General features: G+C 37.9%; 1 protein-coding gene across 2 annotated transcripts in view; it reads right to left on the bottom strand.

Moving 5' to 3' along the window:
- Positions 1-25,076, bottom strand: part of LOC122801055 (poly(U)-specific endoribonuclease-like) — a 212,739-nt gene that overhangs the window by 81,211 nt on the left and 106,452 nt on the right. For both annotated transcript variants that reach the window (XM_044070538.1, XM_044070537.1), the window contains exons 4-5: positions 18,707-18,859; positions 16,495-16,540 (exon numbers count right to left, since the gene is read on the bottom strand). In XM_044070538.1, the coding sequence (XP_043926473.1) occupies positions 16,527-16,540; positions 18,707-18,859 (167 nt within the window). In that variant the 3' untranslated portion in view covers positions 16,495-16,526. The remainder of the gene's footprint in view (positions 1-16,494; positions 16,541-18,706; positions 18,860-25,076) is intronic.

Here is a 25,076-nt window from a genome sequence, read left to right as displayed (position 1 = left end):
TGAACTCGAGATGTGTGCGATATTTTAACTATACCACTGGATTATTTTAGGTTATGTGGTGGGGGTGGTGTTTCTTATGCAGGGGGTTTATACTCTGCAGAACCACTGACTCTATTAAAGTGCCAAGTCCCAAATGGGAAAAATGCTTAGTTAATAAGCAATTGTTGTTTAATAAGTAATCATCATAATTAATAATTGTATTTTAGTTTTTTGCACAATTTCAAAGTTTGATGCAGTTTCATATGCTAATATAAATAACACACTATTGTTCTAGTTATATTTCGTGTTTAATATTTTGTCTGTTCTTCAATTTGCTTTTGAATGCTGGCATCCCACATTTCCATCAGATTGGGTGGGGTTGCATAATTATGTATGCAATTTTTCTTAAGCAGCGTACAGATTTGTGCCTATTTTTCATGGGCCTTTATCCAGATTTTTGATGTTTCCAGTTTGAGAGGTATGCTGTTGAGTCATTTGCAGATCGTAGTAGTTTTGCTGGATGAGAGGCTGTATGCATTTTAGTTATAAATATACTAAAGGGTAAAGGTTTTAATGTTATTTATTATGATGTTGACAGCTCCTCGGCTCAACATACACACTGACGTAACTTGTAAATCAATTGATTGTATTGTTGGGCATAGTTCCTTAAGTCTAAAAAAGAGCAGGGGGTATAAAACTCTTTCACATGCTTTGGATAAGTCTAAAAATATGAATGCTACCATTTTACCTTGATTTTTTTTCTGTAACAAACATACTTTATGAAAGTAAGTAATGCTGTTCCTGTGCTATGGCCTGGTCTAAAATTATGACGTGTTGTGAAAAGTAACTTGTTCTTTGCAAGGTGGTTGATCAGATGTATGTGATCATATTTTTAAGTGTCATAGACAGATAGGACAAGGTGGCTATAGGTTTGTAGTTTGCCAATTGATGTGATTTACCATGTTTATGTAAGGGGAAAGCATATGATTGTGTTTAGACTACAGGGATAACCTCTACTGGAGAAGCACTACATTTTTTTTTTAATTTTCTGAGTTTTCTTTCTCTCTGTAAAATGACATGCTGATAGATAACAATGAAGGATTCTAACTGCACTTGTAATATTGATTATATAACAGTCTCTCTGTCAGCAAACTTACAAATATTTAAGTACTGGAGTATATGTGTGAGTTCATTTGTGTATGTGTGTGCTTCTTGCAAGAAAAAAGATCTGCTAAATGAATATTAGTTAACTTTAATTTCAAGGCATTGTAAGTTTGTCTTCCCTTTTCATATTCCATATCTGACTTAGCAACTTCACGTCAGGTGTAGTCTCATCTCCTGCTCATACCATTATGCCCTAAACTTCTATGAGATATCAGCCATTTATAATATTATACAACCACAACTATACCTGCAACACAATCATTAACATTATCATTGTCTGTAAGTGTAACACTGATTGCATAATGTTTATTATTTAGATTTGGCTTCCCTATACATGGTCAAAGTGAAATGGCTGGAGCATTGGTAACTTTCAGAAAAAAAAAAGATGCAGCTTTTCCTATAGGAAATCATTCCCAGTGCAATTTCTAATTGTAGTCCAGCAATGATTCACTTCTTTAGGGAGATTTTTTCCTTTCTTCACATTGGTGCACACATAGAGTTGGTACATATAAGGGTGTAAAGGGGTGCTTACTCCTCTCCAAAATCAAGAAAACAATTGAGTCTCTTTCCCATTAGCTTTTTTTTGTGATTTTATTTATTTATTTATTGTTCTTTTGGAGCTTTGAAGATTTCTGAAGTTTTACTACACCTAGACCCTTTAATCTAGTCGAGACAATCAGATAAGAAAAGAGCAATTAGCTTGACAGATTCCTACGCAAATGCAAGCCAGCTAGCAATGACTGACCCAGGAAGGAGCAACAAGCAGTTTCTTGGGGTCAAGGGTTTGCTTCGCTCAGTATCCACTAAAATGGATTGTGCACTCATGAGGGGTCATCTGGATTCAGTTGCACTGTGGTAAAGTTAGCCATAATTTAAACATGGTAAGCTACTTTATGTGTTTTTCCACACTTAACTGAAATATCCATTTTAGTTTTATTGTTTCATCATATAAATGATTAGCATCCTGGCATGTATTTTTCAGGGATGGGAGAGAGAGCAGCACTGTGAAGGGGATGTGGCTTGAAGAGCAATTTGTCAGGGGGTGTGGGCGGAAATCAATGTGCTGATGTGGGTGTGATTTGGTGGGGGGCAGCAGACTGCAAGCTGTGAGTACAAATGTTAAAATCCTGGCTACACCCCTGCACACACACACACACACACACACACACACACACCTGGGAGAGGCTGGCACAGGTTAACCAGCTATGCCCACTTCTGCCCAGACTATAAGGTAGTTACCACTACTACCAGTCAACTCCTTATCAGCTACTTTAATGTCCTTAACAAAAGGTGTCCTATCTTAATGTGTAATATTAACATTAATACAAATGGTAGTTTGACCAAGAGCAAGGTTATTAGGAGTGGTCCACATGGTGTCACCATGCAAGTACTCTCAGAACTTAAATATATCCATACAGATCAGCCACAATGAAAGGTTTAAGTATAGTTAATAATAAATTATAAAAGAACAAGAAAATATTCAGTATATATTCAAAGTGACATCATAATTCAAAGCCACATGAAACATTTAAAACAACATTGCAAGACAGTCTCAAATAAATAAATAAAAAATATCTAAACTAAACTTCACTATATTCCTGACTGTATCTAAGAGAGTTACTATACCCTAGAAACTTACTTATAGAGCAAGGCAGATGTGTGGTGAATGGATCTTCTTGTTGCCAGGTCCAAGACAGAATCCAGAATGCTCTGTCTCTCTAAGAGAGATATGAAATTAATATCTCAAATAATACTGCTGGGATAGCTTGCAGAATGATATATTTACTTGTCCTCTGACTCTAGTTCCCAGATGACACCCCCACTGCTGGAAGCTGGCAATATTTAGCATCTACCTATGAAAATACATAGACCTCAGATCCTTGTTTGTTTGTCAAGATTGTTCCTTGTCTTCCTTGTCTCCTGTTCTGGGATGGGTGTGGGTCACTGCTATCCTACTTTACTTACACATTGCTACTTATTAAAATTCAACTGTGATAGTTTATTAATTGTTCTTTTTCTATATGTGCAACTGCTTCCTGCATTGAGACTGAAGCATTGTAATTTTGTTCAGCTACACTGCTGTGTAGTTCTGAATGACAATAAAGTTTTTCTTTGACTTGACTTTGACTTGACTTTGATCTCAGATCTTTGGCAGATGCTGGAAGTCATAAAGCAATTACATTCCTCCACATGTCAAGACTAGTAATTATTTAACCCTAAAGACAATACAGAAAGCTCCCTAGTAAAGACATTGTGTCTCTTGTTGCATTGAAAACTGAGACATACCATCTTTTATGGCCTAGCCAGTTGCAATACTGCTTTTACATTTCTGTTCACTTCCAGTAGGGTCCATTGTGGTTACATTTCAAACAGCACTTTGCAAAAATCTTTTCTACATACATGTCTGTACCAGCAGTTTGATATATACATGACATACAGTTCTAATACATTTGTAACACAAGCATCTTATATAAATCATGTTGATATTTACAAATGACATATAATTATTTACAAAATTCTAGATAACTGCTGGCAGTATCCCCCTTTATCACAGGGTACCCGATCATACTGAGTGAATTAATCTTAATACAAATGGTAGTTTGACCAACAGCAAATCTTTCCAGAGCAGCCAGAGCTGTCACCAAATGTATATAATGTAGAATATGTATGTGTGTCGTACCTTTAAGAAGTATTTCCAAGGATAGCACATGCATATAAATAGCAACCATGTGATAGTTTCAGTGCCATTTTGAGTGTGCAGCCAGAGAGTGAACATGTATGAGAGAGTCACTTTATAAGTTTATCTAAGTTAAAGTTATTGCCTCATTACTGATGTGTTTTTACATAATAAAGCTGCTTGAACAGAACCCACAAATGTTCATCTGTGACATCCTGGCTGGGCAAATGACATGGTGTCAGAACTGGGATTCCAGGGACTGCTTTTCAGAGATACAAGGTGAAGAATTAACAGTGAATGTAAAATAAGAAAAATGAGAGCAAAAAAGGGCCAGATACAAGCCAAAGGTAATGAAAACTTGCATGAACAATTATTTTATTAAAAGAGATAAAACAGAGCACTACAAGGGCACAACATGCATTACTAAGCAAAAGAATAGTACAGAATGTTTATTAAGCAGACAAAAAGTATAAGAACTATTATTTAAATAAAATGTTCGAAATTAAGATATTTGATAGAACGATTATCAGAAAAGCTATAGAAGGTTCAGAGTCACCTCAGAATTGCATAATGAGCATGTTTAGAGTAAAACAAGCACAAGAGAAGAGATTAAATGGCCAAAATGAATATAATAAAGGGCAAAAATAGCATATTAACCATAAATAAAGCAAGGCAACTGCATGTTTTTGGCAAATTACATTGTTTTGGCATAAACTACTATTTCACATTAACTAAAGCTCTGAATAGCATAACTAGAGTCATTCGAAGCATTGCAAAGTGTGTAAAAGTGCTTACAGAGTGTGTTTATTACTGTGCATTTATTCCAAAGAGTTTATTATGTGCAAAGTACAACTATTTAATGAAGGACAGTCAAAATACAGCCATTTTGAAAAATGTTGTGCTGGGTGTGTCTACTTGGTCAAACTACCATTTGTACATCCAGACTGAAACTGATCATCAACCTCTGTTACTATCTTAATGAAGCCTATATATTCTGCTCCAGCAAGATTGCAAAGAATGATACTCAAATTACAAACGTATACATTCAAAATGACCTATACAAAAGGCAAACTTCTTTATCTGGCTGATACCTTATCCAGATCGCCCAGTAATACGATGGAACAGTTTGATGCAGAGAATTTGGACTTTGATGTCATGGAAGTGTATAATCTTTTGACCATGAGACTTGATGAGCTTAGAGATCATACAAAGGCAGATCCTGTTTTGCAAAAGCTCAACCATTATATCCAGGTAGGATGGCCATCAAAGCAATCTAGTGTACCACCTGAAGTGTAACCTTATTTTCCTTAAAGAGGTGAGAGGTTGATGGAAGATGACATTATTTTCAAAGGTCCTAAAGTTGTTGTTCCTGCTTCCTTATAACATGAATATATTCAGATTTTGCAGTGGCCAACCAGGTTTCGAATCTACCAAAGGTAGGGTGAGAGGACTAGTATTTTGTCTTCTCTAGCAAAAGACATTGACAAAGTACTTTCATTTTGTTTAGTATGCAATAGTACTAAACCACATCTGCAAAAAGAGCCACTTCAGCTAAATCAAGTTCCTGAACTACCTTGGTCAACAATAGCCACTGACATATTTGAGTGGAACTTAACTTACTTAGTGTCGGTTGACTCTTATTCAAACTGGTTTGAGATCGAATTGTTGCCTAACCTAATGTCCTTTACTGTTATTACTAAGGTGAAACGTCATTTCTCAGTCCATGTTAGTCCACTTAAGCTTAGCTCTGACAATGGTATGCAATTTACCAGTCAATTGTTTCATAAATTTGCAAGAGAATGGGACTTTAAACATGTTGCTAGTAATCCTGAATATTCACAGTCAAATGGACTAGCTGATGCGCAGTACAGACTACAAAGCAATTACCTGCTCAAAGACTTTTATCTAGGCAAACCAGAACAATCTTGCCAATCAGTTCCAGTTTGTTGAGGCCTAAAGCTAAAACAGCAGAGCAATCAAAGTCCAACTACTCAGAAAACATTCTTTTCAGAAGAACAATTATGATAAAATGAGCAGATTTCTTTGACCACTGGAAAAAAGGAGATACAGTGAGGATACAAACTCCGAAAGGTTTTGACCGGATTGGTCAAGTAACAGGTTTATGTACCAAGCTGAGATCCTATTTTGTGGAATCTGAGGGAGTGGAGTACAGGAGCAATCACAGACATCATCTTTCTGCATCAGAATTGATATCACAGCATTGTTACTGTGATACAGACTGTATATCTCAGAGCAATCCAGACAATGTTCCTGTTCCAGAACATGTCTTAACTTCCATTACTACTTCTGATGATGTTCCTGATGTCCTCAAGGTTGAACATTCAGCAGAGACAGTCACAGTTGCTAGACCTAACTCTAAATTCTATGTCACATGATTTGGTCACATGTCCAGACCTAGTGTAAAATACACAGCAACCTGGACATAATTGTCTATATGTATCTAGTTTTGTATAATTGCATGTCTAAGAACTATCTTGTATTTATCGCATGTCAGTCAATGTCATCAATGAAGTATGGTTCATTTCTCAGAGGGAAGATGTAGAATATGTATGTGTGTTGTACCTTTAAGAAACATTTCCAAGAACATCACGTGCATATAAATAGCAAGCACTTGCTAACTTCAGTGCCATTTTGAGAGTGCAGCGAGATTGAACATGTATGAGAGAGACAGTCAATTTGTTTATAAGTTTATCTATATTAAAGTTATTGCCTCATCCCCAATGTGTTTGTACATAATAAGGCTGCTTGAACAGAACCCATGAATACTCGTCTGTTACATCCTTACTGGGTAAGCAACATATAAGTACTCTCAGAGATTAAATTCTCTAAAAGACCAGCAACAATGAAATGTTTAAATATATTTAATAATAAGTAAGTAAAAAAACATGAAAATACTACAAATCTCTTTAAACACCAGAGTTTCAATCACAGAAAATTTTAAAATAACAGATGAATAGATTTACACAGATACAGAAAAACAGTACTTAACTAGTCTCACTATATTTTCTTGACTGATCTAAAGAATTACTATTCCCTGATTTGCTTACTAGAGCAAGGCAATATGAAGTAGGTGAGGGGTCCTTCTCTGCCAGGTTCCAAAAACAGACTGCAATGTAACTTCAGTTTCACCTAGTATCAAATATCATTTTTAGTGATGGATTACAGAAAGGCATATACATCTGGTCATTTGACTTCTAGTTGCCATGCTACCCCCCTTGGCTAGAAGCTGTCAGTATTTAGCAATATGTGTCAACAATACACACAGAGAACCTTGCTAAGTTCTGCTGCAGCTCCTCAAAGTCATAAAACATTTCAAACTTTCACCCTTCCACAGCAGCAATTAGTTCACCTCAAAGGCAATGCAGAAAGGTTCTAGTACAGACCTTTTGTCTCTGGCTACATTGAGAACTGTAAGATACAATCTTTACGTCCTAAGCCAGGTAATTTAATTTCAAACTATTTTCAAAGTTAGGTGGATTGAGATTAACCTCTTCTCTTCCAGTATCCTCTGTTAAAGCATATACATTTAAACAGTTACAATAATACATATATATTGATTTTTCTGTCCAGCAGAGCACACTGTTGATACATTTTTAACACATGCAGCTTTATAAATACATTTTTCAACATAAGCAACTGTACAAATCAGTTTGATACACAAATGACATATAATTCTTTACAAAATTCCAGCTAGCCATGCTGGCATATGTTACACATCCACTGCTCTACTTATCCTGGCACAGCTGGCAATACTTCACACCATTACATAGCTACTGAAATATTCATTAATTCCTACAACACGAGACATGCTTCAAGGGGAATCGTAAGTTACCTGGGTGTACAATGGAGTGTAAGGCAAACACTCCCCACATTTTGAATTAACACCTGATATACCATTTAGCATCACATATTACTGTTACTCTTTGCCAGACCTCACACAAATGCTGAGGACTACAACTGATCAAAAAGAAGGGGCTTTAACAGATACATAGTCAACTCATTCACAGGAAAGACACTTACAAAAACAGGCAGTAAGAGTTTCACTTAATGCTGGATTCAAACAGTTGTCAAGAAGAAAAAATTAAGTTTATAGACTCGATCATTATTACTACACCCCAAAAAAGAAATCAGACTTCACACATTTGAAGATCACACCTTTGAAGGGATAGTGAGAACCTATTCAGCCAATGGAAGATGTAGTTTTTATTCTTCAGCAAAGTAATTGCAGACTGAAAATGCCATAATATGACATTTACATCCACCAGGCCAATCAATATTCAACAATATAAAGGGAAGAGAGACAAGGGGCAAAGACAGATGTACAGGCACATAAGAAAGGGCAGTGTATTGGGTCATTTATGCACATCTTTACAGTATGTCCTCAGTATTCATCTGTTATGTTCTGTATCAGTACCTCATGGCTCTGGGGTTGAAGAAGCTGTAGGACAGGCAAACCTAATGAAGACATGAGTAGGATAAGGATGGTTTACTAAATCTGTCTTATGGTCATGGATGTGTTTGCAAATGCTTAACTGGATAGAAAGTAAGATCTATGTCATGAAACATATCACAGAAGTACAACATCAGTTAGAAATAATGTGACATAGATCTGGAATAAAACTCTTCTACTGTAAAATGTAATTTTCAAACAGCTGATTTATGTCAACACTCCATTGAGGATGTGGCACTTGGCTACATCCAATAGTCAAACAACTGTTATAATGGTTGACAATGATTTCATTTAGTCTGCCTTTACTATGTATTTTGATATTATAACATATTTAAGCACCTTTGTGTGAGGATAACCAGACTACTGAAATTGACGGCAACAACTGACCAAGTTTTGCTATAGGAAATGAACAGCAATTCACGGTCACTCTGCACTGGTGCATGATGCCAGTGTCCGTGCAAATGCCGAGGGGGAAAAAAGTGATGAATTTCTTATGGGCCATTGCTGGCCATAAGTGTTGTATGTGATTCTATTTTTTGACCAGATTAAATGTGTGAAAAAGGGGTTGATAGGAAAGTGGTGAAATGTGGGGCAACCAAAGGGTATGACACAGGGGAATGTGCAGGAAGGTAGTGGGAGAGAGCCATAGCTATCCACTTCACAACATAAATGTTGAAGTGTGGCCACAATTTGCTAAATCTGGACTTTTACCATATCAAGAGTAGGTGACAACAATGGAATAATATTGCACAGACAGTTATATCAAATCAAGACTGTCAAGAAGAACATAGGTGGGGTGGAGAGCTAAGTGTGGGTTGTTATAGTTTTGTGCAACAGGTGCCCATTTTTTTACTTTTTTCTTTCTTTCAAAGGGAGAGGAATGTTGTGGAAGGGGCTTAGGAATGTGAGGGCCAGGTCAGAAGGTTAGGTGAGGAGGAAGGCCCAGACATACATGACAAAGAAGATAGACAAGGATGGTGATAGACACAAAAGATTGGGGGACACCATGACTGAGGACAGGTAGAGGACATTGGAGGTGCACTCACATCAAGCCTGAGACCAGTGAGAATCAAGTCTTAATCCTCAGAATTGTCATCAATATCTCCTGTCTCAGTTTCCTGTGTCAGTGTAAAATGTGGCATCATCTTGGCAATGTGACAAACCACCTTTTCTACATGACCAATTCAGGCACAGAGGCCCCTTCACCTATCAGTTCTTGTCAGGTGACAAAATGCCAACTTCCACCAGTATTATCCTAGGAAAATACCAGTGCACCACCTGCTGGGTCAGAGCTACCTGAAGCAGATGGGGTAGGTAGGGCAAGGGCTGTGAAAGCAGTGCTGACAGCCTGGGCCCCTGAAATGCTGGGTATAGGTGCTGTGACCTGTGGAAGGATGGTGGGCTAATCCACAGTGCCTGGTTTACCTCACTGTGCTGCATTTCATTTTTTAAGCAGAAATGAATGACGGCATAGTACTTTTAAGGCATATAAATATTTTCCCTCCTCCCCAAAAAAGATTAAGAGAGAGAGAGATACAAGGGGTGAGGTATGACAGAAAAGAGAGAGAGAATTAGATCCATGGCATATCACATGACTAGATAAATTCAGAAAAGAAACAGTACACCTTTGCCACACCCAGGAATGGTGGGAAGGTCTGACTCTGTTGTACCATTAATCAGTTGCACTGATATGATAATATAAACACTGATATTTATTTCAGTATTGCCATATTGCATACACTTACTATAGTTATGAGGCTTAAATAATGTATGCAAACTATGTGCATCTCTGAAGTGAATTAATTTCTCTTGGTGCACCTCCCTGTTTGCTGCAATTTCTTCAGCAGCTGTACAACAGAGAAGAAGAGAAGAAGAGACATGAAAGCACATTGAATGACAGTCTTGGCTGGGTCCTTTATTCTATATCATTTTATACAGATGTGTTGGTATACTTACATAACTGAGGTGTGTCAGTAGCACTAAACTCCTTCCCATCAGTTAAGAGGCGTCTCTATTACTCCATTTCAGGTCACTGTAGTGGTGACAACAATTATCTCCAGTGCATGGGATTCCAGCTGCACTAAAGACAACCTTACCTAACCTGATCTACGCCTCAGTCTTAGAGTGAGACCCAGAATAGTCCCCATGCAGCAACCTATGGCTGCAGTGCTTCATTAGAACTGCTACAAACATCCTCAACACCCCACCTCTGTTGTCTAAATTCAATATCATCATCTCCCATAACAACAATGCCTGCAGAGGTCAAAAAACACCTCTAATTCTGAATTGGTGGCAAATTCCATTCTCGTGTTTAACAGCTAGAGCATAAGCATGCACAATTATGCCAGCTGCATCTGCATGATGGAAAGCATGGAGTGGCATTTGCAAACAAATTGGAAGGTATTTTATCAAACAGTAATGAAGGTGTGAGATATGGCAGTCAGGTTTGGCATGTGTGATCTGATTTTTCAGATGGTCAATGCTGACAAGCTCAATGGCTTTGATTGTTATCTTTGGTGTTGTGGAGATTAAATAGGATGACTTGGCATATATCTTGCTGGAATTACACACTGTAAAAAGTTAGTTGACCAATGTGGGAATCAAATGAAAGGAAGAAATAATGCATACATTTCAAGTAAGATGATGAAAAATGCATTCTCATGAAAGAGGGAGTATTATTATTTATAAATGTTTGTCAGCTGGATAGACTTTCATGAGATTATTAATACAGGTTGGGGTATGATACATACATACTTCTCAAATGCATACTGTCTTAAACACAGATTTGGGCTATGCGAGGACAGAAGAAAATTTTCACTGACATATTCTGCCCATCATAGATATGCAGGTACATTTTTAATTCATTGTCATAATTATCCTTCTTAAACAATTATACAAACATTCAACTGTGTTTCATAAGTAAATCATTATGAGATATGCTAATTAGTAAATGTATTTATCAAAACATTAATGAGACATTATTTTGCAATAAACATAATTATGACAGCCACTTGAATGTAATGTTACCTTCCTAATCAAATTGCTGTTAGAAATTGCATTATGACACCCATTGTAAAAAAAAAAAACGTCACTTGGATTTGAACCCGAATCACCTGCATTTTAACTCCAAACTCAGTGCACCCTATGACACAAAGACAATCGCACTGTAACTGGATGTTCTCCTCTCAGGACTGTTTACAGTGCAGATGGCCATTCATCGCCACTAAGTGTATTTGTGCTTCAGAAGGCTACCCAAGCAAAATTTTTCACTTTCTTTCCTTATGCAGGTAAGCTTGATTGTATCCTGCTCAGCAGTGAGCAACTGCACAAGGCAAGAAACTAAATAAAAAAGGCATATGAAATTTTGATGAAAGTAAATCACAAATCTTGAGTAATAATTTCAACAATCCCACTACACAGTATGGATTTGCACCCCAAAGCAGCTCTGTTATACGTCCAAAGTTACTTCATTTACAGCTTGTGCCACAGAAAGAGGTGTACATTATGTGCACACATATTTATTTAACATTTGTTTACAGGGTAAGTTTGACTGAGACAGAGCCCATTTTCAGCAGAGGCCTGGGGAGAAATACTCCAGACACACATCTTTGGAATGTGGGAGGAAACCCACACAAATGCAGGGAGGACATGTTTACTCCACACAGAAGACACCTTAGCCAAGAATGAACCGGAGAACCTCTTGCTGTGAGGTGACAATGCTAACCACTGCACCACTCACATATTAAGAATACCACTTATTGGTGACAAAACTGTGCTAATAGAGATTACAGAAATAAAATTGTTAACTCTTTCCTTCACCTTTTAGCTCTGTTCATGATCTGCTACACGGTGTGAAAATTAGACCAGCAAAAAAAAAAAAAACACATATAACTATTTATATTATATACACCAAAACACAAGCTGCATTTTTACATCTGCTGCAAGCATTACAAACAGCACAGGGCTTCAAGCTCGATTGAAATCTTGCATCTTATTTCTTCTTTCTTTAAGAATCATTTAATTTAACCTGTGTGCTTCAATAAGACTTAGATATAATGTAGAATTTCTTCTCTTACTGCTGTTCAGAGTGCTTTAGGAATGCACACCTATCCCATTCTAAAATATGCTGCTGCTAGCATGACAAATTACATTTCTGAAATAATACCTTGCAGAAGACTCTCATTCACTGTTTCAAAATGTTGCCAGTCAGAAGTGCACTTTGCCAAAACTCATGCAAATGAGGAGCACACAAAAAATGTTCATGCACACATTACAATTATCAATAAAGTATAAGTAATACTTTATGATTGCATGTTATATGATATGCTTGCATGTTAAGTGGCTGTTGAGTGGCTGTACAGGGTTTGTAAAAATGGAGAAAAGGAGTGTGCCAAGACTGAACCTTGAGGGCATATCTCTCAACCTTGTATTTATTTATTTATTTTGTTTATTTTATTTAACATTTGTTAACCAGGAAAGTCCGACTTGGAATGAAGCCATTTGTCAGTGGAGGCCCGGGGAGTAACACTCCAGATGCATGTCTTTGTAATGCCAAAAATAATGGGGGGACAAAGGCCCAAAAATAGGGACAGATTTTAAATATGCCTGAATAATAGGATTTGTGTTAGCATGCATTTTATGAAGGAAATAAAGTCTGAAACTCAAATATATGTCATTTTTTCATTAGTTTGTGACTTTAATCCCCTGTGATTTGCCAGAAAACCACAGATTTTATGAGGAACAAACCCAATATTTAAGGGAAAAATCTGGATATTCTGCAAAAATCTGTACAGTTGAGAGGTATGCTTGAGATACTCCCATGGAGCCAGGTAGTAGAGTTGAAAATTCATTTTGCCGCTTGATATATTGTTGGCAGTCAGTTAGATAGTTGGCAAAACAAGATAGGGCAGATTGGAAAGGGTTTAAGACAGCTAGTTCATTAATGAGTTTTTTATGTGAGACTGTATCGAAGGCCTTTGACATATCAAGAAAGATGGATGAGGCAAGTAGGCCATTGTTTCTATGCTGGTTGATTGTATTAATAAAACTAACTAGAGCTGTTGTTGTACTATTTTTGGCCTAAAGCCATACTGGGGATGTGGACAGGAGGTTCTTGTAGGAGACAGTAAAGTAGTTGAGAGTGTACGCATTTGTAAAGTATGTTTGCTATTGGTGAGAGGATAGCAATTGCCCTGTAATTACTAAACTCAGTAGAGGTGCAATCTTTGTGGAGGGGGTTTATGTAAGAAACTTTTCAAAGTTTAGAGATGTATTTTTCAGTTATATTCTAGTTGTTTAAGCTTGCTATGGGGTAGGAGATGATGTCTGCAGCTAGTTTTAGAAATTCATAAGGGAACTGGTCAACAGTGTGGAAAGAAGGTTTAAGTTTATATAGGTATTTTTTATTATTCAAATTTCTATTGGATTTATTGAGAAGGAATTAAGGTTAATTTCCAGATCTGGGGGGAGAGTTAAAGGGGATTGCTGTCACTCTTAGTGAGGGACAAAACAGAGTTGATAAAGTGTGTATTAACTTGTGAGGCTATAATATCACAGGAGTTTGCTGTGGATGGAGCTGGGGTATTGGATTGACTATGTTTTAACAAACTGGTTGATAGCTACCCAGAATTTCTGGGGATTGTTTTGGTGCATTTCTTGAACTATTGTACAGGATTGCTTTTTTATCGTCTTTTAGTTGTTTTTTGACTTAGTTTCATACTAGGCAGTAGGTATGAAGTGATGTTTGGCTTTTGGTCTTCTGGTAATGGTGCCATGCGCTGTCTCTCTATATGAGGATCATTTTTGTTTCAGTAATGAGCGATGATATGGGTTTAGATTTTACATGTATCTTCCTAAGGGTGCTAGATTGTTTAGGATAGTGAGGAATTTTTCATTGAAATATTGAACTACTAGGTCTAGGTGGAGGTATTTTAGTGGGAACCAGTTGCATTGCTATAAGAGAGTTTTGAATGACTCAGGGGAGAAGTTCCTTTTGTTGTGAATATATTTGCAGAGGGTGGTTTTGGAAGGCATGTATGATGTTTTAGTAGATAGGTAGGCATGTGATCACTTAGGATGTCTGGAAGACAGCCTGACTGGTAGCAGAGTTGGTTTGTATTACTTAGGGTCCAGTCTAGGAATGTTTTTGCTATGCTTGTCACATATAGTAGGAGCTTGTATAAGTTGACTGAAACCATGTAGGTTTATAAGGTTTGAAGGATTCAAAGGTTCCACACTTAACATGATATTACTGCAATTAAAAGTCATGAGCTTTTGGGCTGTCTGAAGTATTCCATACACACACATTGCATGGGTAAGTAAAGTTTGTGTATATCAGATGGCATCACTTTCAATATTTGTATGTGCTTAGGTTGTGTGTATTTTTCACTGGTGAGTGTGTGTGCTATCATATGCCACTTAGTTATTGAGTGTGCGTGTGCAAACCTTTGAGTCTTACATAGTGAGTGTGTGTGCTATCTTTCGCTTCTTAGCCAGGGCAAGAACCTCTTGTGCATGCCTACATCTGCTGGCTGCCTATGCAGCTGGAGAGTCTCCCTCAGAATCCTCTTCTGTATGTGCTGTATGTGCTGGAGGTGCTGGTTCTGCTTGTTGTCCAAGAATGTGTGGTCCTGAATCTTGCTGTCACTGTTGCATCTGATTCCGCAAGATGATATTGTACAACATAGCACAGACTGTGAGAATTTCTGCACAAGTGTCTTGGTCATACTACAGGTCACCCCCTGATGTGTCTACATAGCAGAAATGTGAGTTCAGCAGTTCAAACACATGCCCTAGGATGTTACTAGTTGGAGCATGGGCATCCTTAAATCTTTCTTCAGTAGGTGTGTGTGCACTTCTGATGGGTGTCATGAGCCATGGTTCCAGTGTATAACCTGCATCACCCAGTAGACGGTCTTGTGGAACATTACCACTAGCAAACCTTGTGTAAAGCTGTGAGGTGTGCCATGTGTGTGAGTGGGAATGTTTCCTTGGGCACATTGAAAATATTCCCTTGGGCATTACAGACAACCTGGCAGTTGATTGAGTGAAGCCCCTTCCTGTTAATATATGTTCTTCCCTGTAAACCAAGTGGGGCTTTTATTTCTACGTGAGTACAATCTATGGTGCCAAAAACTTTAGGGAAGTGGGCAACAGAATAACATTCCTCCATTGTTCTTATTATCTCCTCTGGTGTGTGTGTGGAATATAGATGTACTCCCTTGCATGTTATAGCATAGCATTAAGATATTAGTGCAATATTGTGGAGGCTGATACCTGTGACACCCCTAGTATATCCCTCCATGGGTCTCTGGAATGACCCAGCAGCTTATATCCTTAATGTTACACATGCCTTAGTTTCCACTAGTATAGGTTCTCCTTGATTTCCTCAGGTTCTGAGGTAGGTGTGGTAGTAACTGCAGAGCTCCTGTAATGTTTCCCTATAAATCCTGCATCATTCTGCTATTTCAATATCATGTGGTCCATAAAATGTTAACTGCGGTCTGAACAACCTTTTTCTCCTTTGAAAAAGTCTGTCAGCAGCATCAGCTGCATAGATTTGAACATATTGCACATACACATGCAGGAGAGCAGCAGCAACCCCTAAGATTATTTTTTTTCTAAGTGTGATGGTGGCTGCATTCCAAAAGGTTTTGATGTTCATGCAAAGGACTGCATCATCTGTACATAATTACTTTACAGCTTCCTTAATGACTCCAATATATTGGATTGGTTAATTAGCATGTAATTCAGCTGCTTATGCTTTCAGTGGCATACTCTGCTGTTTACATTTGTTTGCAATTGATGCAAAATTGTGTGCTATTGTGTGCTTATTGCATGAATCCAGCCCATGGTGTTTAAGTTAAAATGATTTTGCATACTGATTATTTGGCACACAGAACCAAATTTACCGCATAAAAGTCAGTGGAATTCCAGTTCTTGTTGGATGGTGATGAAGGGTGTGCAGAACTGTTTTCTCACCTCATCTCAACAAAAATATGGTAACCGTGCTAAAAATGTCCCCACTCAAAGCAGAAATGCTGGAACAAAACACACTTTACTTCACAGAAACAAGTTTTTAAATTATCTGTATATTTTAGATACAGATACATTATCCACCTCATATAGTCCCAAACCTAAAACACAAGCATCCCACTAACTGAACAACAAATTTCATGAAGGCACTATTGCTAGGATTACATACCTTTGGTCCTGAAAGTAGAGTTAGTTCTTATTTCAAGCTGTTTTACCTGGAATAAAAACAAAGTAAAATTGGTTTTATATAATTTTTCAAAATGAGAATAGATTCAAGATACAGAATGCAGTAAATTAAAATTATTTAAATCACTGTACTATAAAATATCTGTACATAGAAAATGAATAAATGTTGACAGCTGTGTTGTTTGTACTGTGGTTATTATCAGTTATGTATTAGCACTAAAACATGTAGTCATGTAATAGATAGTTTCATGTCCATTTGGAAATTCAGAGATAATGAAACAATATAAAAATAAGTGATTTTATAACAAATTTAGCGCAATAAATAAAACGATCTCCAAAGTTTAGAGATATATTTTTCAGTTATAGTCTGGTTGATTAGGCTTGCTATGTGCAGGAGATGATGTCTGCAGCTAGTTTTAGAAATTCATAAGGGTACTACCACTACTACCACTAATACTACTTCTGTTACTACTGCTAATACTGCTACTACCACTACCTCTACTACTGCTACTACCACTACTACCGCTACTGCTACTATTGCTACTACTGCTGCCACTACTAGCACTACTACTACTGCTACTACTACTACTATTGCTACCACCACTGCTACCACTACTGCTACTACTGCTCCTACCATTAATACCACTACTGCCACTACCACTACTACCACTACTACTGCTACTACCAACTTCTACTACCACCACTACTACCACTAATACTACTACTGTTACTACTGCTAATACTGCTACTACCACTACTACCACTACCACCAGTACTGCTGCTACCACTACTAACACTACCACCACTACTGCTGCTACTGCTACTGTTACTACCACTACTACTGCTACTACTACTACTTCCACTACTACCACTACTGCTACTATTACTGTTACTACCACTACTACTACTACTACTACTACCACTGCTACAGCTACTACCATCACTAACACTTTTAACACATTACTTGAAGTGTGAGATAGTATGGCAACTGCTAACTTGTTACAAAATATAGATACTGTATAACAACAAATGAATTTAACATTATTTCTAAGGCATATGCCTACATATGCTTACAGCCATCTAAGAATGAAAGGCAATGATAAGTAACTTGGCATTGACTTATATCAGTCTAATTGACAAGGCAGCTGAAAAAAGAGAAAGGGAAACAGACAAGCATGTTAACGGCATTAGATAGTACAATCACTTAGACAACCAAAAGTCAGTAGAAGTGATTCTATTGTACAGGGGACTGCTATGTTCCACATAATGCTTGAAAGATAGACTAGGGTTGTCATTACACAGTTGATCTGGAAAAGACTAGTGAGCTGTGGGTTGGAAAGTCAGTGGGAATGTAAAAACTAATGCTAAGCAATTACAAGAAGCAAGAAGGTAAAGTAGAAAAATGCATAAACAAGCAGGATTTAGATTGGGTCAAAATTAGATTGGCCCAGTAAAACATAATAAGTTCACAGCTTCTTTTTTCTAGCAATTATTCCACTGCCTGTAACCTTTCCATATTTCCCTAGGTGAGCTGGCAAAAATGCCACTTTGCTTTGGTTCTTCCCAGCTGTTCCCTGAGGGATTAGACTTGATGCTGAGCACTACTCACCTGGGTTGTAGTCATGACTACATCTCAGTGCACCATACTTCACTTAGACCTACATATAGATAAGACTAATTGCTTACATAGCTAACAGCACTTTTGCTGTATAGAAAAATCAGTGTATAAATGAACTGCTCAACAGTTCATGTTTTTAAAAGCAGATGTTTTATTTATTTATGTTTCTCAACAACTGTGTTTTGTTTTTTTTTATAATTCAAAGTAAGTATACTTCTTGTATTATATGCTTGCTCTTGTAGATTTTGAGGTTCATTAGAGCAAAATTCTGAAACAGGGCAAAGATTTTCATTACTAATATCATTAAAGTTGCAATCAGACCATGCCTAATGTGAAGTGAATTATCTGAACTCTGCAATAGTCACTTAACAGCTTTCCATCTCATCTTTATCACATCATTCAGCAAGCTGGTAAATTGAACAAAACTCAGGTTATGTTAGACCATTCACTCACACTAATTTTGTAAGTGCTTTTTTTCTGGAAACCATCAGCAACAATAATTAGTTATGTGTCTGCATACTTTAGCATTCAAAGTTTTGTTTTTGGGACATTGTACTTTTTGCTTAAAATTTCTTACCTTGACATAGCTGATGATAATCTGCACAACAATTGCCGTACAGTAAACAAGCAGTATCACAAAAGCATAATTTGTCTTTTGACCTGCAGTTGTTATCCGGTGTTGGGCAACACTGATTTGTTAATCGGGATGCACACAAATCAGCAGATATACCTGTAGAAAACATAAACAGATATTGAAAAGAAACAATTTTTCATGTGATCATAGAAAAAACTGTCACATGCACTTACAGTGGCTGTACAATAGTGAAGGCACCCTAAACTGGCATGGTGCATTATTTGTTTTGATGTTTCAGAAACAAATTAATAATTATCTGTTGCACTGTAAAGAATATCATGGATTACAATGATCAGGATAAATGACACCTAGATATGGTACATATTTCAATGCAATGGTTTCATAACAACTCATTACTTGCAATTAACAGTTTCAAAAGAAGAAAAAAAAAAAGAGACAAGCCAACATTTTTAATTTATTTTGTATTAGTGTCATTGTCATATATTGCATCAAAATAATTTTAATGGTAAAATGGCATGGAAAGTTAACAATTTAAGACCAGGAATAAGTTTACAACAGTCCAGATGCAATTGTCTGTTCCCTGCTTTTGATGTTCATTTATAGGAAAGTGTAATAATGAATTGTTTGGTTAGAAAAACTAGGACAAATGTTCCAAATGTGTCTTAAAACATAGATGGATCGTAACCATTTGATATTCTGAGACTCTCATAAATGTGAGACCCAGAATAGTGTGACTGAATGACTGAAAATGCAGACTTACATACACTATGTCTAAGACTATCATTTTTCTGAGTATTCCCATTTCTCTGAAGTATGATGATCAAAAAGTTGGTCTCTTTCTCTCTCTATATATAGATATGGATATAGATATAGATATAGATATAGATATAGATATAGATATATATGTTCTAGGGGTGATGGGGGCTTTTCCCACATTGGGGGTGCAGGAATCTGTGTCTCCCTTTAAATGAGACCAGTACTTTTCAATGTTCCCTATTTTATATGTATTTCCTAATTTATTTTTTTTCGTAATTCTGAGGCATTAATTACAAGTCCTGGAATTACAAAAAGAAGCCTAAAGTGATAGCCAAGTAATGCATACCTGGCTGACCACATTCTGAATAATGAAAAAAACTTCACAGACCACCAGGCTGTAGGCAAAATATAAAACTTTAACACAAAATGTAAGCACTTTCAGAATACACCCTTCATCAGACATATACAAGGAAACAAACAAAAACCTTTTAAAAAGTATTTAAAAATCAATAAGCCAATGAGCATCAAGATTTAATCATCTAAGTCACAGGTCTACGCCTCCTAAGAACAGGTTTTAAAGGTGCCACTCCAATGAGTCCTTGACTTCTGTCAGCATCTAGCCTTATAATCCATGAAGTCTTTTTTGCTGTTTTTTGTAAGGTTTTGTTTACATGGACTTTTCAGTGTCTCTACTTGCAATTTTTGTTTTTACACTCTGAATAATATGAAGATCATGCAGAGAAAATGACAACAGATTTCTAAAATGTGTCTAGTAGATAGGCTTCATCTGGGTGTATGAGCTGGATATATATATATATATATATATATATATATATATATATATATATATATATATATATATATATATGGGTCTACCTGATAACACTGACATGCTAAAACACTGACAACGAAATCACCGACACCACAAAACCGAAAGTTGAAAAACACAAAACTTCACATGCCTGACAAACCACAATCCCGACAGTCAATAAACAAAACAAATCTCCTGTCCAAAAAGCACACACGCAACACAAACCCACCAAAAACTTTACAAACCTATACTAAACCTTACATACACAACTATCTGTGCACTAACCTTAACCCAAACCCTAACCCTAAGGTCCGTCACTATTACACACTCACCTAACCCGCGTCCTAACTCTAACTCACTTAACCTGCCCCTAACCCTACAGTCTGTCACTATCGCACACTTACCTTAACATGTCGGTGTTCTCAGCATTGGGATTTTCAACTGTCGATTATCTCCGTTGTCGATCTTCCAGTGTCTATAGGGTCTATATCAGTTACGCGAAAATCCATTACAGCGAATACCAAAAGATCGACACATATTAATCGAACCACGAATGCACCAAATGCACTAAACCTCAAAATTTAAAACATCAAATGGTCATAGTCAGCCAACCCCACCACCCGCTACATACTACCTACCCAAACAAAATAAATAAACCACATACAAATACGAACAAAACTTTACTCCTAACCCTAAAATAAAGCACCAAAACCCAACTTCTAACACTACACTAAACCCCACATACACAACTATCTATGCACTATCCTTAACCCCTCCCTAACCCTAAGGTCTGTAACTTCTGCACACTTCCCCAATGGAGATATACCATAACAAAATAAATAATACACATAAATACATTTAACAAAACCCTACTTCTAACACTACATTAAATCTTACATACATTACCTATCTATACACTTACCTTAACCCGCACCCTACCCTAAGGTCCATACCTATCGCACACTTACCTTATGGAGCTATACCGGAGACGGGCCAAACAAAACACTTCGACATTTCGGATTTTGCTGTTTTGGATATTCAGCATTTATGTAGTTCGCACAATATGTGTCGATCATTTCGTATTTGCGGAAACAACATTTTGATCGTCTGATAGGGAGCCATATATATATATATATATATATATATATATATATATATATATATATATGTGTGTGTGTGTGTATAGATATACACACACACACACATAGGAAAATTCTTCATTTCCTGGAAAATCACAGACTTTTCATTGGATTATAAAATGGATAACAGTTTCAGTGTTACAACATGTAGCACACACACCTTTGGCATAGAAGATTGTGGTTTCCATTCCCAAACTAGTTATGTTGATTTCTGTCACTGCAGTGCAGCATAAAAGGAGTGATACACACCTGTGTGTAACATTCTTCTGATAAGATATTAATCCAAGGCCCCATTTGCTTGTGTTGATGCTAGCTTAAGTGGGTGTAAAAGATCTCATGGCACCTATTGAAAAGAGTAGGGGCCCTTTATTTAAATATTTACAGCATACACACATTTACATATCTCTACAATCATTTTGATTCATTTTCAGGCATCATACATTAAAACTTGCCATTTTTATATCAGTTCTGACTCCTTTGTCCATAACCATAATCTAATCTTCTTTAGTATAAGTGACAAAGTCTATTTTCCATTAAACATGGAAATTGTAGTTTTATTAGCCATTTTGGGTCAATTCCAAAACTCCTTCATCTTCCTGTCTTAAAACCCTCTTTTGCGCGGTTTTGCAAGTTTTTGTGCATAGCGCAACAGTGGGCAGCGCCGCCTAATTGGGTTTAAACTATTCCTGGCTCCACAAAATCTGCTCTTCACTTTTTCCGTTAGAACTGCTCTATCTCTCAATTTAAACACCATATTCTCATTCTAAGGCCCTTCACTGGTCCAATTAAGTAATCCTACAAGTTAGCACTATTAAACCATAAGCACTACTTACTCTTATACTCTCTACGATTACCCTGTCCTCTATTGGTCTGTCTTAAATTCAGTTTCCCTATATTATTCTAGCATGTCCAAAGGTCAGTCAATGGTTTCCTCTCCAGTCCAGCTGGTGAATCTGGGAATTTTGAGGCAATGTTACAACTGTCTCATGTACACGGACAACCCTCTCCTCCTCCAAACAGGTTCAAATATATGTGAGAGATGCAACTATTTAGCCATACTGGAGGCTGAGCTCTCTCATCTCAAAACTGGTGTAACCAGTAAGGAGGAGAAGGTAACCTCACACAACACAATTCCAGTATCACATAGTCCCACCACATCAGCGAACCAAACACATAAATACACAAAAACATACTCGGAGGCTCTAAATAAAAATTTACCTAAGCAACAGAGACCTCCAAAGCAGACATCCAAGCAAATGCTACCTCAAAATAAAACACACACAACACATAACCCGCAAAGTCAGTGTGCCAAGCAGCCACAGCCCTTAAGGCTGAATAACACACCTGATACTCTTGTTATAGGTGACTCCATTGTCAGACACACTGACGTCCCACTCACCAGGCTGAATAAAGAGAAGGTCACGGTGAGCTGCCTGTCGGGTGCTAGGATCCAACACATAACGCAAGCACTCAGGTCACTCCAAAGCAAATACAAATATGACTCAGACATTGTACATGCTGGTGTGAATGACCTGAGATGTACCTCCCTGGACTACATGAAAAGAGACATAGAGGAGCTCTCTGATCATGTAGCCCAGGCTGGTATGACCCTGACCTTGAGCAGCATCTTACCCTCACCTAGAATGATGCCACAGTACAAAGACAAAATGATCGATTTTAACAATTGGCTAAAATTTTGGTGTCATTCAAAGGGGATCCAGTGTCTGTCAGCCTGGGATGACATGCTCGACAAGCCAAGTTGCTTCGCTAGGGATGGCTTGCACCTGTTAACACTGGGCTTTCAGATATTGGCAAAGGCTCTTGCCACCCCCATAGTGCCTTTTTTAGGCAAGGCTCAAAAGTCAAACCCACCCCCATAGACAGCACAACGAACAAGAAACTAAGGGTAATGCTGCTAAACGCCAGATGTCTTAACCTCAAGATGCACGCACTTGAAGCTCTCCTCAGTATGGAGAACATCGATATCTGTGCAGTGACAGAAACCTGGTTCAAGGCTCCAGAGAGCACCCCAGCACTACCAGGCTATACCTCATATCATGCTTTTCGGCCCCAAAACCCGGACCAAACCAGAAAAGGAGGGGGAGTTTCCATATTTATCAAGGATATCCACACCTCCAGGTTAGTGGCATTGCACGAAGTATCGGAGACCATCCATGTGCAACTAACAGTGGGCAAAACTGCTTTTCAGTTTATAGCATCCTACTGACCACCCTCTCAAAGTCAGGAATCCCACTCGGCTTTCCTGAAAACATTGGAGAACATGAAGATCTCTCTGAACACCATTATATTGGGTGACTTCAACTACCCAAACATTGACTGGGAGCACTACTCAAGCCCCAGCACCTTAGCCCAAAGGTTCCTGGAAATTATAAACTCAAATGCTATGGAACAACTAGTCACCACTCGAACAAGAGGGGACAACATACTAGACCTGATCATTACCAACATGGGGACTCTATGCTCCACACCAGAAGTATGTCCCTCATTGGTAAGATCAGACGATAAATTAATTTCACTGGATGTCCACATCCTGACCCCACCCCCAGCCCAGAAAACCACAGTGAAAAACTTCTCAAAAGCAAACTTCTCACTTATCAAAACTGAAGTGGAATCCTTCAAGGCCCCAGGGCCAGTGGAAACTATGGCCCACACTGCAGAATCCTATATAAATGCATTCAACGAACATCTCCAGGAATGCATGGATCATGCTATCCCAAACAAAACCAAGACCCAATCATCTAAATGCAGGCATCCAGTCTGGTGGACCCCTGCCATAAATAAACTGTGCAACAGAAGGAGAAAGCTACTACATGATAGAGCAAAATCCCTAATAGGGAAGGCATCTCTGATCAGTACTAGCAAAAAATTACGATCCCTCATAAAATCCTCCAAGGCCAGCTTCGAGAGAAAAATTGCACAGGACACCAAAGACAATCATAAGGCTTTTTCAGTTATGTTAGAAACCTGGGATGCAACTCCCAGACTTGTTCTGAGTTGATTCTAAATGACAAAAAATACACTGAACCCACAGACATCGCCAATATCCTGGCAGACAGGTTCAGTGCAAACTTCTCCACCCCCTCCCCCCCAAAACAGCAAGTATCTATCCCGGCAGAGGGCTGTCTCCCAAACATCTTAGACGCTCAGGTGAAGGCTGCCCTCTCCAAAGCAAAAAACACTGCTTCCATGGGACCAGATGGCATCCCAGGTTGCATCCTACATGAACTCCAAGAGGAACTAATCCCTCAAATAAAACAGCTATACAATCTCAGCCTCACTACAGGATATGTGCCCACAGAATGGCGTACAGCAACAGTGGTCCCACTCCACAAAGGTGGAGCCTCTACGGACCCTGGAAACTATCGACCCATAAGCCTGACTAGCTTAGTCTGCAAGGCTATGGAGAGGATCATCATGGAGCTCATAAACAAAGACATTGGGGACCTACAGACACTAGATCCTTCCCAGTTTGGCTTTGTCAATGGCAGATCCTGCCTTTTGAACCTGGTTGACTTCTTCAAAACAGTCACCAAAGCCATAAATGAAGGGAAGGTAGTCCACACAGCCTATCTGGACCTTGCAAAGGCATTTGACACAATACCCCACTCGGGCATCATAGATAAGC

Source organism: Protopterus annectens, chromosome 4.part1 (assembly GCF_019279795.1).
Source record: "Protopterus annectens isolate FY-2018-M chromosome 4.part1, PAN1.0, whole genome shotgun sequence".
Lineage (NCBI taxonomy): Eukaryota > Metazoa > Chordata > Ceratodontiformes > Protopteridae > Protopterus > Protopterus annectens.
This window is presented reverse-complemented; position numbering and strand designations above follow the sequence as displayed.